This window comes from Manis javanica, chromosome 3, assembly GCF_040802235.1.
Source record: "Manis javanica isolate MJ-LG chromosome 3, MJ_LKY, whole genome shotgun sequence".
NCBI lineage: Eukaryota > Metazoa > Chordata > Mammalia > Pholidota > Manidae > Manis > Manis javanica.
This window is the reverse complement of record NC_133158.1, coordinates 120,583,409-120,596,839: the sequence shown is the minus strand read 5'-3', so window position 1 is coordinate 120,596,839 and position 13,431 is coordinate 120,583,409. Positions and strand designations below refer to the sequence as shown.

General features: G+C 41.4%; 1 protein-coding gene across 9 annotated transcripts in view; it reads right to left on the bottom strand.

Moving 5' to 3' along the window:
* Positions 1-13,431, bottom strand: part of DGKG (diacylglycerol kinase gamma) — a 204,762-nt gene that overhangs the window by 118,933 nt on the left and 72,398 nt on the right. For 8 of the 9 annotated variants that reach the window (XM_073231962.1, XM_073231963.1, XM_037024175.2 and 5 more), the window contains exons 6-10: positions 12,390-12,560; positions 8,569-8,618; positions 5,239-5,313; positions 4,430-4,552; positions 163-280 (exon numbers count right to left, since the gene is read on the bottom strand). In XM_073231962.1, coding sequence (XP_073088063.1) covers positions 163-280; positions 4,430-4,552; positions 5,239-5,313; positions 8,569-8,618; positions 12,390-12,560 — 537 coding nt within the window. The remainder of the gene's footprint in view (positions 1-162; positions 281-4,429; positions 4,553-5,238; positions 5,314-8,568; positions 8,619-12,389; positions 12,561-13,431) is intronic. The other variant, XM_017648802.3, reaches the window with a different exon arrangement.

Sequence of the window (13,431 nt, the reverse complement as noted above, 5' to 3'; positions counted from 1 at the left end):
TAAAACAGGACACAAAGGTCTTGCTTTATTCCATGCTGTTGGAACAATATGGGTGGTCCCTCAAATGAGGGAGCAGAGATACCTAGACTTTCTCTGGAATGGCTCAGCCACGTGCAGAACAAGACAGTTCCTGGGAAAGGAGTTTGAAGGAAGTTTACTCACAAATGCAGCACAGGCCCTGCTTCCGAACGCCCATCAGCATGATGTGGCAGAAGTTGCAGTAGGTGGGTTTCTTGAAGTGCTTCATGGTCCAGGCATGCCTCCCATCCCCCGTGGAGCCCTGCAGGGATAGCAAGCGACAGAGAGGCTGAACATGCAACCGGACGACAGCAGGAGCCAGCGGCCGCGGCCTGTAGGTTTTTCTTCTTTCCAAAGACACTTCTCATACTTGGAAGACAAGATATTCATTTAACTATTTTAAGGACTCTTTTAAAATAAACACAAGTCAAAATAAAGTCTTTTGTGTGTGTGCTTCTAAACTTAGCAAATATTAAAAATTAGGAATATCTGAGTAGTGATGGTATGTATGTGTGGGATAAAATAAGCTCTGTCTTCCATGGCTTCTGGATGTGTAAATTGAGAACAAGCTTTCTATCTGCCTCCTGTCTGCTTATTTGCCTATCTGTCTGTCTGTCTACCTACCTACCTATCTAGAGATTACTCAAATGTTTATAACTTTTGACTTACAAATTTCCCTTCTTGGGTTCTATCCCAAAGAAATAATTTTTGAAAAACAGATGCATGACTTTTTGCTCTGCCAGAAGTTTAACACAGAATTATTTAGAATAATGAAAACTTGGAACTATTCTAAAGGTCTCAAAATTACCAAAAGGTTAGTTGTAGTATATCCATATGGCTTAATGTTAGATGGTCATCAAAAATATACTTACAAGAATATCTAATGGCATGGGAATGTGCTCACGGTGCAATGCTAAGCCAAACAGCAGAATGCAAATTTGATATTATGATCAGTTTTATATCATAAGATCTTTGGTGGGAAGAATGGTTACTAAACTGTTTAGAGAGGTTAGTTATAGCTAGCAGTACCACAGATTTATTTTGCTGTCTAATTTCTCCTTTCTTCTGTGTTTTTCAAATTTTCTACAAAGAGCATGTACTGGTTTATAATCAGGAAAAAATAGTTTAGTAAAAACAATGTATTCCTCTCATCAGCTTTCTGTGCATGGATAAAATAGTAAAGACAGAGACAGAGGGTTGACCCAGTTCCTCCTGACTTGGCTTAGAACCAAATTCATCCTAATCCACTGGATGAGCCATGCCTCATACAATCCCACACCTTCCCTGGAACACCAAACCTCCCACCTTCCAGGCCCTGGGAACCCACTCCTCCATGTGTACTGTCCCTGAAACTTTCTCAGGCTCCATCAAAAGAATAACACTCTTGGGTGGATCTTAAGGGGAGTGAAGACTACTGCAGAAAGGTGGCGAGCCAGAGTCAGGCACATAGTGTGCCGACTCAAGCCCAGCTCTTACTTCTGGGCACCTCCAGTTTGCGTTGGTCACAGTAGCCAGACCACTCCTGTGCCCAGACTCTTGTGCTTAAGGTCTGTAGAGAAGTGTGTGGGCTTTTTCAAATGCTGGGCTCTTCCTGGGGGCAGGTTTAGTTCTCTTATTCTCACCACCTCAAACCCTGCTTCTTCCAAGAAGCTGAGTTTTATGGAATTGCAATCTTTTAATCTAATGTTTTCTACTTTAGTAAATAGATTTACTAGTTCATTAAATGATTCGTTAAAAGACTGATTCATTTATTCCTTTGATAAACACCTGTCTAGGCATTTTGGTAAGGATCAAATGAATCATGTAAATAAAGCTCTTAATCCAGTGCCTGATGCATTTATTAAGTTTCTATTCCGTGCTAAACACTAAGTGACATGAAGTAAGTAAAGAGTGTTTCCTTATGTGTAAGGAGGTAGATTTTACACCTGTACTAGAAGAAAGAGAGCCTCAGAGAAGTTATGTAAATAGCCCCACACCACCCAGGTAACAAGTGATGTAATAACCACCTGAGAGCCCAGCTCTTTCTATTCCTCTCTCCTGTCTCCACAAACCAGGGTTTTCCCTTCATGGACAGAAAGGAAATCACAGCACTCTTCAGCAGACCCAGCTTCTTCATGTAGCCCAAAGGACTGTCATTTTACCTGAACATACATTTATTAATTAAGTCAATTAGTTTCTCAGATACTTTTTTCATAGACACAGGGTAAGAAGCAAAAGGACCCTGACTTGGGATAAAGTAACATTTCTACTTGGGTTAGAGCACCATCATGTGGCTCTTTCATTTCTGCTCTGTGCAGGCTGCAGGATGTGGAAGGTAATCTTCCTTGTGCAAACCAGGTTTCGTGCTGCCGCAGTAATTTCACTGGGAGACAGATTGTTTCCCATATACCCCATTCAGAGATTCCCCAGACTTTTCAGAGGCCATATGTGGGTTTTGAAGAAGTTAAAGAAGCAATGAGATTTTTTTTAAGACATGGAGGGATGCTTTCTCTAGAACAACCAAATATAAAATGTGAAAACTTATAGTTTATTGCATATTTAAAAATAAATGCATGAAAATTTTGATTAATTAAAACTAAATTCACATTTGCTTTTTGTTTGCTACTTTCCTGATATAAATCATGGTTTTCTACAAGGCAGATTTGGCATTTGGGGAGGACACTTGGGGAAGACAGAAATAGTCTGTCTTTCCCTCCTTCATCCATAACACAGTGGATCCACTCCTGAAAAGAGTTGGTGGCACTTTGGACTTAGAAGTCCAAAATAGAATAGAAGATAGAAATTGGTTCCTTATGATTAAAATGTCCTATCTCCATTCCCATGTTTCAGATAATAAGCAAGTATGTTGAACAGCATCCAAGCAGAACTTCCACTTTGATTTACATATAATCTTGAGTGAATATTGATTGTTGAAAGTGTATCTTACTTAGCAGAGTACCCCACGTTCTAGCTCATGTAGATTCTTGCATATAGTAGGTTCTTAGTAAGGGATCATTGAAAGAGGGGTCTGCTGTTCCTGAATATGGAGGCTGGCCTCTGGTACTAACCAGGGATTTGTCCTTGGGTAAATCCCTTTATCTCTCTGTCCCTCTGTTTGTAAAATGAAGGGGATAGACTAGGGATCACCACGGTCTTCTCTGGCTCTGGCTTTCTAGGGTTCTAAAGAATAAGACGGGAGTTGTGTAGATTCTTTTCCTTGATTTCTACTCAGCACTTGGAAGGAACTGGACATGCTATAACATGACTGCAGGATTCTTAGTTCTCAAGTGTTGGAAATGAAGGTTCAGCTTTGGTCCTGAACAGCAGGACCAAATGTCAGTTGAAGACATTACAGGTAATGACAGTCAGCTACAGGCTAACTCAGCTGAACTTTCTGTTCTGTTCCTCTTTATATGACATTTCAGTAATCTCAGAGTATTGCCGCAAATTCTGTGTAAATGGTTAATGTGACCATTTGTACTCCTACTTCTAACTTTTGCCACCTCATTTATTAAGTTACTTGGAAAATAAGCAGACTAGGTCAGATGCAGGCATATATAACCACTGACTTCACATTAAGCCTCCACCTGTATCCCCTACTCTGATTAAGCCAGGAGGTTTCTCTGATGCATCCTGAACTTTCCTTCATTTGAGTCTTTGATCAAGCTATTTTCTTGGCCACAAACTCTCTCCTCTATCATCTTCTACTAGCCAAATCATACCCATGTTTGAGAATCAGATCAAACATCCTCCTCAGTCTTTCTACCTGATTTTTACACTCAAGAATAGATATCAAAACTCCATACACCTCTCAGGGCCAGGGCAAACACCCTTGAAGATTTCGTCCCAGTTTTTCACTCTTAAGTGTGTGAAGATAGAAAATGCAGGATCTTTGGGGTCAAGTACAAACAAATTTTGGCTCTTCCCTTTTCCTCTTTGGGTTCAGAACCTCAGTTTTCCATCTGTGTACATTGGGAAAAATAAAATCTACTATTATCTGTTTGATTGTTAGATAACATCATTAAATGCCCTCCACCTCACAACAGATCAGTATTTTTTCTTTTCTTCCTTCTCCAACAATCTTAGCATGTTTTAACCTAATTTGTGTTAAAATTGGAATTCTTCCTTGAATTTTTTTTCCCTTTGCTTGGTTGAGTATAAGCTTCTGGTGAGTGAATATTGTATTTGTGTCCCTCCACAGTGCTCAGAACAATATCTTTAGTAATAATTTAATAAATACCTGCCAAATGAGTGAATATATTTCAGGCACTACAGGCCAAAAGGGAGGACTTCTGGGCTGGCCTAGAGCACACGGTGTGTCTATTGGGAAGCCCAGGGCTGAAGCCAAGGCAATGTGTAGGTATTAACTTCCACATGGAGCCTGATGTTCCTGAAAGGAAAGAGCTCCTTGAACTTGGGCTTGCTGACTTACAGAGTCGTCCATGCCCAGGAGGACGAGCAGTGGGATGGTGGTCATCCCTCCATGGACCCATTCGTGTAGAGACACAAAGCCGTCCCGGTCGTAGTCCATCCCTTGCAACATCTCCTTCAATATCTGCGGAATCCACAGAGCAACAATTGTCCACTTGCCTCCTTGACTTCTTTGCCTCCCTCTGCCCTTTCTTTCTCTTTTGCTCTGTATTATATGGCTTGTGGTTTACCCCCTTTGTCCTCTGATTCATAGTTAGCAGAACAGAGAGGGAGCAAGTGGGGGTGAAGAGACCAGGGTTCCAGACCTGGCTCTGCCCTGACCTGACTGTGTGGTCTTGGGCAAGCCAGCCTGACTCTCTGGGTTCTGTTTGACCAGTTGTAAAATGGAAATAATATTGCAATATTTGCAGCACTGTTGTGATGATTTGAGAAAATGTACATAAAATATCAAATGTAATACCTGACTCACAGCTGCCCCAAAATGTAATTATTATTATCTGGTAATTGTGAAAAATATTTAAAATTCTTTCTAGCTCTAAATTCTTTGACCTATGAACTCTTGTTTAAAAATTTAGCTCTGGTAAAAAGGTTAGGGGGTGTTACTAGGTATTATTATTTGATTTATGTTGGTGTTTTCCTCTGTTGCCTATAACCTTTCCTATCAGAGAAGTGGGAGGTCAAGTGTAGGACCCTGGAGAAGATGAGTCTGGCAGAGCCTACACAGTAAACATTTGTTTCCAAGTCTTGATTGTGTCCCACTCTCATCTCAGAAGCTTACTTGGAAGTTACCCCCTGCTTTCAGAAACTCACAGGCCTCAGCTCCGTGGGATCCCACTCCAAATACTGGGCAATGTGCAGCATTTGGTTGACAATACGATCCATTTCCTGGAAAACACCAAAGGGAGAGACCAACTGAAGGTGCATTTTTAACCCCATGGGAAGATGGGCAGAATGTGAGAACCAGATGGTGCAATATACTGACATTTCACAAAGAGCTCACCATTTGTTTCTGCTCTTTAGTTCTGTCTGGACCTCAAAGCTCAGTGGAGAGTAGATGCTCACAAGAAGCATAGAACACAGACAAGCCAGAGATAGGCAGAAAGCTCACTGGGGGATCCACCTGGACTCACCTTCCTTCCCCCATTCTGTGCTTTGATTTAGAGAAACATAGAAAGAATCCCCGTCCCCTCCTTTGTGACTGTAGCTCCCTTAAACAATTACAAACTAAGGCAGATATCTCCTCCTATAGCCTTAGTAACTTGGAATCCATCTATCCCTCTCAGGGGAAATTTCAGTGGGGTGTAGTACCACCGAGTTGGTCCTCGCACAGGCACTATGATTCAGATTCCTTTAGGCATCTCCCTGTTCCTGTTGTATCATGTCCATGCTCCGAGCCCAGGACTCTGTGGACAGGAAATTCACGAGGAATATGTTTGAGCCTACTGAGTGAGCCTTTTGTGTGGCTTTTCCTAAAACCTCATAGAATTGTTGGATGTTAGTGAATTAGTGCACTAAGAGTCCCACTGAAACACACTGGGCTGGGGAGGCATCTGCATCCTTGGGCACCATCTACAATGTTCATAGCAAGATCGATTTGGGGGGACTTATCTTGAATTGGTGAACTGAAGCAAGGTTCAAAAGTTACCTTCACCAGGTGGAATGCGGGGTCAAAACAGGCAAGTTAAAACCCAATAGGGATTTAAAACCTGTATTTCACTTAACTTTTAAATAACCCACTGGAAAACTGCAGATAAGATAGGAGATAGAGTAAGGAAGTGGGCAGAAAAGTAGAGACAGAGCCTAACAGAATCTCCAACGAAAAAGTGTTTGTGGATCTAGTTGGTCCAAGATTGAATGAGAAAGTAGTATGACTCAGGAACTGAGAATGAGACTCTGTCCTGGGCTGTGTAAATGGGTAGGCATTTTCAAGAACCAGTTCCCCTGATGTCTACCCTGGTCAGGCCACATGTGGATTCTTAAAGAGACGTGGAGGGGTGGGTTCAGTTCTGTGCTGTATTTTAAGAATGGTATTAGGAAACCAGAGGCTGACCAGAGTGGAGAGTCATGCCTGCTTTATGAGAAGCAGTGTAGAAATTGGGAAATTTGAGCTTAGAGAAGATTTTAGGGGAGATGTGATAGTACCTTCAAATACTGACAGGCCTATTAAGTAGAATCAGTATTACATTAATCAACTACAGAGGGCAGCAGGAAGCCGAGGGATGGAGGGAAGGAAGCGTTGAGGGTTGGCCTATTTTGGCCTCACTACTGGGCTGGCGGAAGGGAAGGCAGAGTGGAGTCAGGTTTTGTGCTGAAAATTTCCCTGGCAGATTAGAGGTGCCTTTTGTGCAGGAAGGCAGCCCTCTCTCACAGACAGCAGAGGAGTGGCTGTCCTAACGTAGTGGGTGAACCCTCTTTTATGGGAGTGTTCACAAAGAGGCTGGGCGTCTCTCTGCTAGTGGTCCTCAGTGAGAAGTGCAATCAGGTTATCTCTTTTGAGATTCGGTCAGCCTACCGAAGTTATCTTCCAAATATATCTGGAATTTAACCACTTCTTATCACCAGCAATCTTCTACCTTGGTGCAGGTTACCATCATTTCTTATCTTGCTTATTTCAGTGGCCTCCTAACTGGTATCTCTGCTTGCACCCCTATAGTCTAGTCTCAACACACAGCTAGAGTGATCCTGTTAAAACTTATTTCAGTCATGTCATTCCTGTGCTCAAAATCCCTAGTAGTTCTCCATTTCTCCAGTGTAAAAGATTAAACACCCTTGATCACCTATAAGGCTTAATATGCTTTGCAAACTCCATGACTTCCTCTGATTGCATTACTTCTCTGATCTCATCTCTTATTACTTGTTCACCCTGACCTCATCTATTCATTCATTCTTCTCCAGTTACTCTGGCCTCCTAGTTAATCCACTAACATTCCAGGCAACTTCAGGACATTTGCACTTGCTGTTCCCTCTGCGTTGAAGGTGTTTCCTCTAGATATCTCAACGACTTACTCCCTTGCCTCCTTCAGAGGTCTTCTCCTCAGGGAGACCTTCTTTGGCCCCTCTGACATTTGCTTTCCCTCCTGTATTTTTTGGGTAGCACACATCTCTGTCTAACACATATTTTACTATGCTGTTTAGTGTATGTGCCTGCACTGGAATGCAAGCTTCATGTGGGCATGAATTTTTGTCAGCTGTCTTCACTGATGTATCGATCCCCAGTGCTTGGAATAGTGCCTGCCATGTGGTGGACACTCAACATATATGTGCTGACCAATTGCTTGAGAGCCTGTGATTCTCCAGCTGTTCCTGTGGGTGACCCAGTGCACAGCATTGCAGTGTGGCTGTAGGGATCCTCCATAAAGGCACCCTGGGGTTTAGAGGGAATTGGGATGATTTGTTTGGTCTAGTAGACTCGTTTCTTTCCTTCCTCCATCTGCTATGACTCAGCCCCATGCCCCTCAGTCTCAGGGCCTTTCTGTTAATGAGTTCCATCTTCCACACTGCCAGTCTTGAGGGCAGGGCCTGTCTCACTCTAGTGGCCTTCCCCGCTCTCTGCCTTCTTCCTTTGCCCTCCTTCTGCTCAATCCATGATTTCTGACCTATTCCTGAGAGGTAGTCAGGGGTGGGGTGGGGGGTAGTCTCAGGCTTTCCCAGGTACAATGGGATGAAACGTGTACTCAGAATAGTAAGAACGAGAGTTCTTGAGCTAGTGCCCTGGTATGTAGGCCAAGCACTGGGCCAAAGCACACCAGGAGTTTAACTACCTTCCTCCTGTCCCCTTGCTTGGGTCTTGCTGCCTTTCCTACCCCCTCCCCAACACCCCTGGGCTCTAGCAGGAGATAGCAGGGGAGTTTCTGAACTGACTGGGAAGTTAAAGTAAGTGAGATATGAAAGCATTTCTCCATTCTGAGATTTTATGATCCTAGGCTTCCAGAATAAAAGGAAAGTTGGAATTTACTTTCCTCCAGGCTGGCTCTTTGGAAGTAGAAGGTGGGAAGTTCTACTAAGATTTCTGCAGCTCTTACTGAGACATTGTTATTCCTATAAAGATGGAACTGAGAATTTTAAGACTCCTCCTTCCCCTGCTCCCTTCTCCCCAAGCCTTTCTTGGATCCAGAAGAGATATCTGGAGCAAGAGCTTACCACTTGGTCCAGAAGACCGTTCTCATCTGAATCGTAGAGACGAAACATGACTGCAAGAGAGACAGAAGTGAGGATTGAGGGGTCCTCCAGGCACCAGTGACAGACTGTCTTCGATATTGCCAGATTTTAGATCAGTTCTAATCACTACTGGGAAGAAGGCTGTTGCAGCCAGCCCACCCACCCTCCAAGGCACAGAGTCTGACCCCTTACAAAGAGGGTAGGAAGGGGAAGGAAAGTCAAGCCACCTGGCATCTGCACCTGTCTAAGCAATAACTCAGCAGCTGATGAGATCCAGGTCACGAGTGTGATTCCCTGTAGAGCATGCATACATCTCAGCACCACTGGAACACTGCTAAAGCAAATTCCCAGCTTGTAATGGGGCAGAGGCACAGGCATTAAAGCCGGGACATTGCTTCTACTGCACACAGGAAGAGTGCGGAGTTAGGCAGATTCATATCAAGGATATCAAACAAGTCATTTAACTTCTTTGGGCTCATTTTCATTATATGTAAAATGGAGATTATAATAGTTTCTTTTTCCTTGATTTTTAAAATGAAGATTAATATGTAAATAATATGCCAAATCCACAGTGCTTGGAATTTAGAAAGCACTCAGCAGATGTTATTTATTTAATTTTTCTTCATTAATGAACATTTACATATGACATTTAATGTGTATAGTACTGGCCTATGCATTTTATCAGTATTTCATTTAATCCTCAATAGCACTATGAAGTAGTTACTATTGTAGAAGTCTTATTTTTTTTTCTAAAATGTCACCATGCTATTGAGAAGCATCTTCTATCATGTTCCAGCTATCAGGAGGTAATGTAGGATAAGTAAGATGTGGGAGAGAAATTTAGGCAAAGGACTAAATGTTCATTTATAGGACCTGGAAAGTTGCATTTCATTCATCTAAAAGGTAGAGACCCTGCCTGTGGTCTCAGAAGTAAGCAGGATGGAGGAGCAGAGCTGAGCATGCTCGGTTTCCTCCTATTCTTTCAAACCCTTCGACACCCACTTTTCCTGTGGAGCCTCCCCTGCCTGACCTTCCCTCATGCAGCCTCTCGGGATGGCTCAGCATGTACCGGCCAGGGAACAGCACTACTGCTACACTGCCCTGCTGTCATCATTTCCTTCTACATATTTTGATGTTTCGGTACCTTGTGTTTGTTCAGTGGTGTGATCGTGTTTGGAGTTCAAGTTCTTTAAAGTAGGATCATGGCAAATGATTTCACTCATATGTGGAGTATAAGAACAAAGAAAAAACTGAAGGAACAAAACAGCAGCACAATCACAGAACCCAAGAATGGACTAACAGTTACCAAAGGGAAAGGGACTGAGGAGGATGGGTGGGAAGGGAGGGATAAGGGTGGGGAAAAAGAAAGGGGGTATTACGATTAGTAGTGTGGGGGGCACAGGGAGGGCTGTACAACACAGAGAAGACAAGTAGGGATTCTGTAGCATCTTACTACGCTGATGGACAGTGACTGTAATGGGGTTTGTGGGGGGCACTTGGTGAAGGGGGGAGCCTAGTAAACATAATGCTCTTCATGTAATTGTAGATTAATGATACATTAAAAAAAAAAGTAGGGTCATGGGCTTCCAATTTTTCGTGAGTCCTCAGAATGTCCTGATCAGAGGCACTCAGTATATGAGGCTGACTTGCCAAACAGATGGTTAAATGATGTAAACAGGGACAGAACTTTCCACTCATGTTGTCCCTGGGCCCTGGCCTGGGCAGCTTTCTAACATGGAGCTCTCTTGATTCTACTGTGCATGAAAAGTAGAACAAGAGATTGGGAGTAAGCATCTTATGGTTTAGCAGAAAGGCCTTTGGCAAGTCATTTAACTTTCTGTGCTTACTTACATGTAAAATGACAATAATCATACTGACCATTTAGGGTTATTGTGAAGTTAAAACGAGATAATGCATTTAAAGTGCTTAGCAAATGCGAGGTGCTCAATGATGAGAGTTATTATTGTTGTTTTGCACTGATGATAGGTGAGAGTTCAGGCTGCTATTTCAAAAAAGATACATGTTTGGTTATTAAAAAAGAAAGCTGTTTGTTTTCCATCATTAAAATCAGGGGAAGATTAGAATTAACTAGGTCTAATTAAAGAGAAAGCAAGATGAATACTTTACAGGACAAATGACCAAGTTTCTGCAACAAAAAACTGCAAAGAAAAAAATAAGCAAAAGATTAAAAGACACTGAAGAGAGATAAGAATCAATGGCAATGTGTAGGACTTACTTGAATCCTGATTCAAACAAACAAATAAAAATATATAAGATAGTTAGGAAAATGTGAATAGTGACTGAATGTTTAGTAATAGTAAGGAATCATTGTCTTTAAATGTGATAATGGTGTTGTGGTTATATTTAAGAAAGAGTCTTACATTAGAGGTACATTTTGAAAAATTTGCAGGTGAAATTATGTGATGTCTGAAATTTACTTCAAAATAATCTGGGGCAGAGGGAATGAGTGTGAGGTATAAATCAAACACAACTGACCATAAATTGGCAAGAGCTTGCTGAAGGGGGCTGATGGGTACTTGGAAGTTCACTGTAGTCGTCTGTTTTTATTTGAAATTTTCTATAATAAAAAGTTTTTAAAAGTGCAGTTTCTTTTTATTGCCATTACAAAACTCAGTCTGAGAGCCGCTAGTATGAAGAATCTGCCACATCTTTGGTAGTAATGAATAAATACAATGCCTAAAACTCAAAATCCAGCTGAATATTGGAAATAATTTGACATTTTACTTTTAACAGCCAGCAGAAACAGAAAAATCTGCTACATTTACTTCTAAAATAGAACTTAAGACTTGCAGTTGTTAACACCTCAAACCTATGGGGGAGATTTTGAGCTCAGCTAATGAGCAAACTGTTTCATTTTGTTTTTGGCAAGGGTTAACCAGTGCCAGACTTTTCCTTGCTAATTATTAAGTTTTGTTGACTAGTCTTATTATTACTGGAACTCTGAGTTTTGCTATAATGTATGTTTTCCCTTGATGTCTACTAAGCTCCCAAGAGAAGGCAAAACAATATGTCTTTTCAATAAGGTCATGTCATCTCCTATTTTAAAAATTTGTCTGTAGGCTCACAGAAGCCAGAGAGATCATCCCTGGAGTGAGTGACCTATGAGACTGAAGGCTATTCCAGCCACTGTGGGTTTTCCTTTCTGCCGCCAGCTATTACTCTCCTCCTGAAGATATGTTTTTGAAACCAACTTTAGTAGCAGGATGAAACCAAGCTCAACTTCCTTAATTAACTAACTTTCTTCCTCTAGAGACTAAAAAACTTGGGGTAGGGGTGGGTAAAAAAATGGAAATAAGTTTTAACAAGCTAGAGGGTGATTTTCAAGAAATAAACAGAATTCCTCATAGAGAGTTGCTTGGGCAAGGAATAGGGAAAGGAAGACAGTGGTGAATATCGTCCCTTGAAAAATCTATGACTAGGAGGCAGCAGTTTTCTGATTGCAAGCTTTCAGAAAGTCCTGCCAACAAAGGAAGGGAGTCTTGACCCCCTGTAGAAGCCCCTTCCCTTTCTAAATCCTGGTGCTCAATACCAAAGTCTCAGATGCACTTCCCATTCTCTATAACCATGTCCCAGGGTGGACATGTTTACATCACCACTAGTGTGGTGTTCGCATTTACTAAGAAATGTTTACATCACCACAGGACAATACAGAAAAACTTCCCCCATGGAACAGGACCATACCCATGGTTGCAGATCAATCTCCAGCATGTTTAGAATGATGGACAGAACATAGCCCTTCCTCTAGGAGAAAGTTGAAGCACCTTGACAGGGTGAGTACTTACACTCTAGCTTATCCTGTGGTCTCCCTGTCTCCAGAAGGGACAGGTAACACACAATGTCCTTCAGGTACACTATGGGGGATTCTGAGCCTGAAGATTGAGCAATAGGGTTTCCCAGGCAGGTTGCAACCACTTGGCTTTTAGTTGTCACCTGCTTCTCAGCGATCTTTGACTCTGTAACAGGCAAAAGGAAAGCAGTCAAGGGCACTTAATGTTTAGTAAATACTGAACCATTTTCCATTTTTCATGATAGTGATAAGAATTTTATGCAAGTGTGGACAAAAGCATTGGTAACATAGATATGATCAAATCAGTGGCCCTAGAAATCCAGCTTGTGGAGTTCATACTCTCTGAATGGACCCTATTCTCATTCTTTAAAGAGTTCTTGTAAGAAATTCACCTATATTCTGTGAAATTTCAGAAAAGATGATAGTGATTTTTTAATAATACCAATAGCCAACAGGTAAATGTCATTTAGCCTAATTTTTGGGGAACACATTTAATTTGTAGAGGTAATTTTGGATACAATTTCAAACTCCAAATTATTGGTCATTTACCAATATATTCTGTCACAATATTCTTCTCAACTACATTTAAAGACACACAAAAACTTTAACATACTTATTATAACTGCATTCCATAAGTACAAGAAGCTAGGGAAAAGACTGAACACATTAAATACAGACATGAGAGATATTTAAAAATGCCCACATCAAATGTCTGGATATGATCTGTTAAAGAAAAAGACACTGAATGGGATTAATAGCAGATTGGACATTGCAGAAAGATAAGTGAATATGAAGCATAGCAATAAAAACTATCCAAAAAGATTTTTAAAAATATCATATCAGTGAGCTATGGAATGACTTCAAGTAGTCAAACAAACATGTACTTGGAATACCTGAAGAAGAGGGTCAAAAGTAGAAAACAATTGAAGAAATAATGGTTGAAAATTTCCCAAATTTGTTGATGTTGGATGAAAACTATAGATCCTCAGATCCAAGATGCTCAATGAACTACAGACACAAGAAACATGAACAAAACT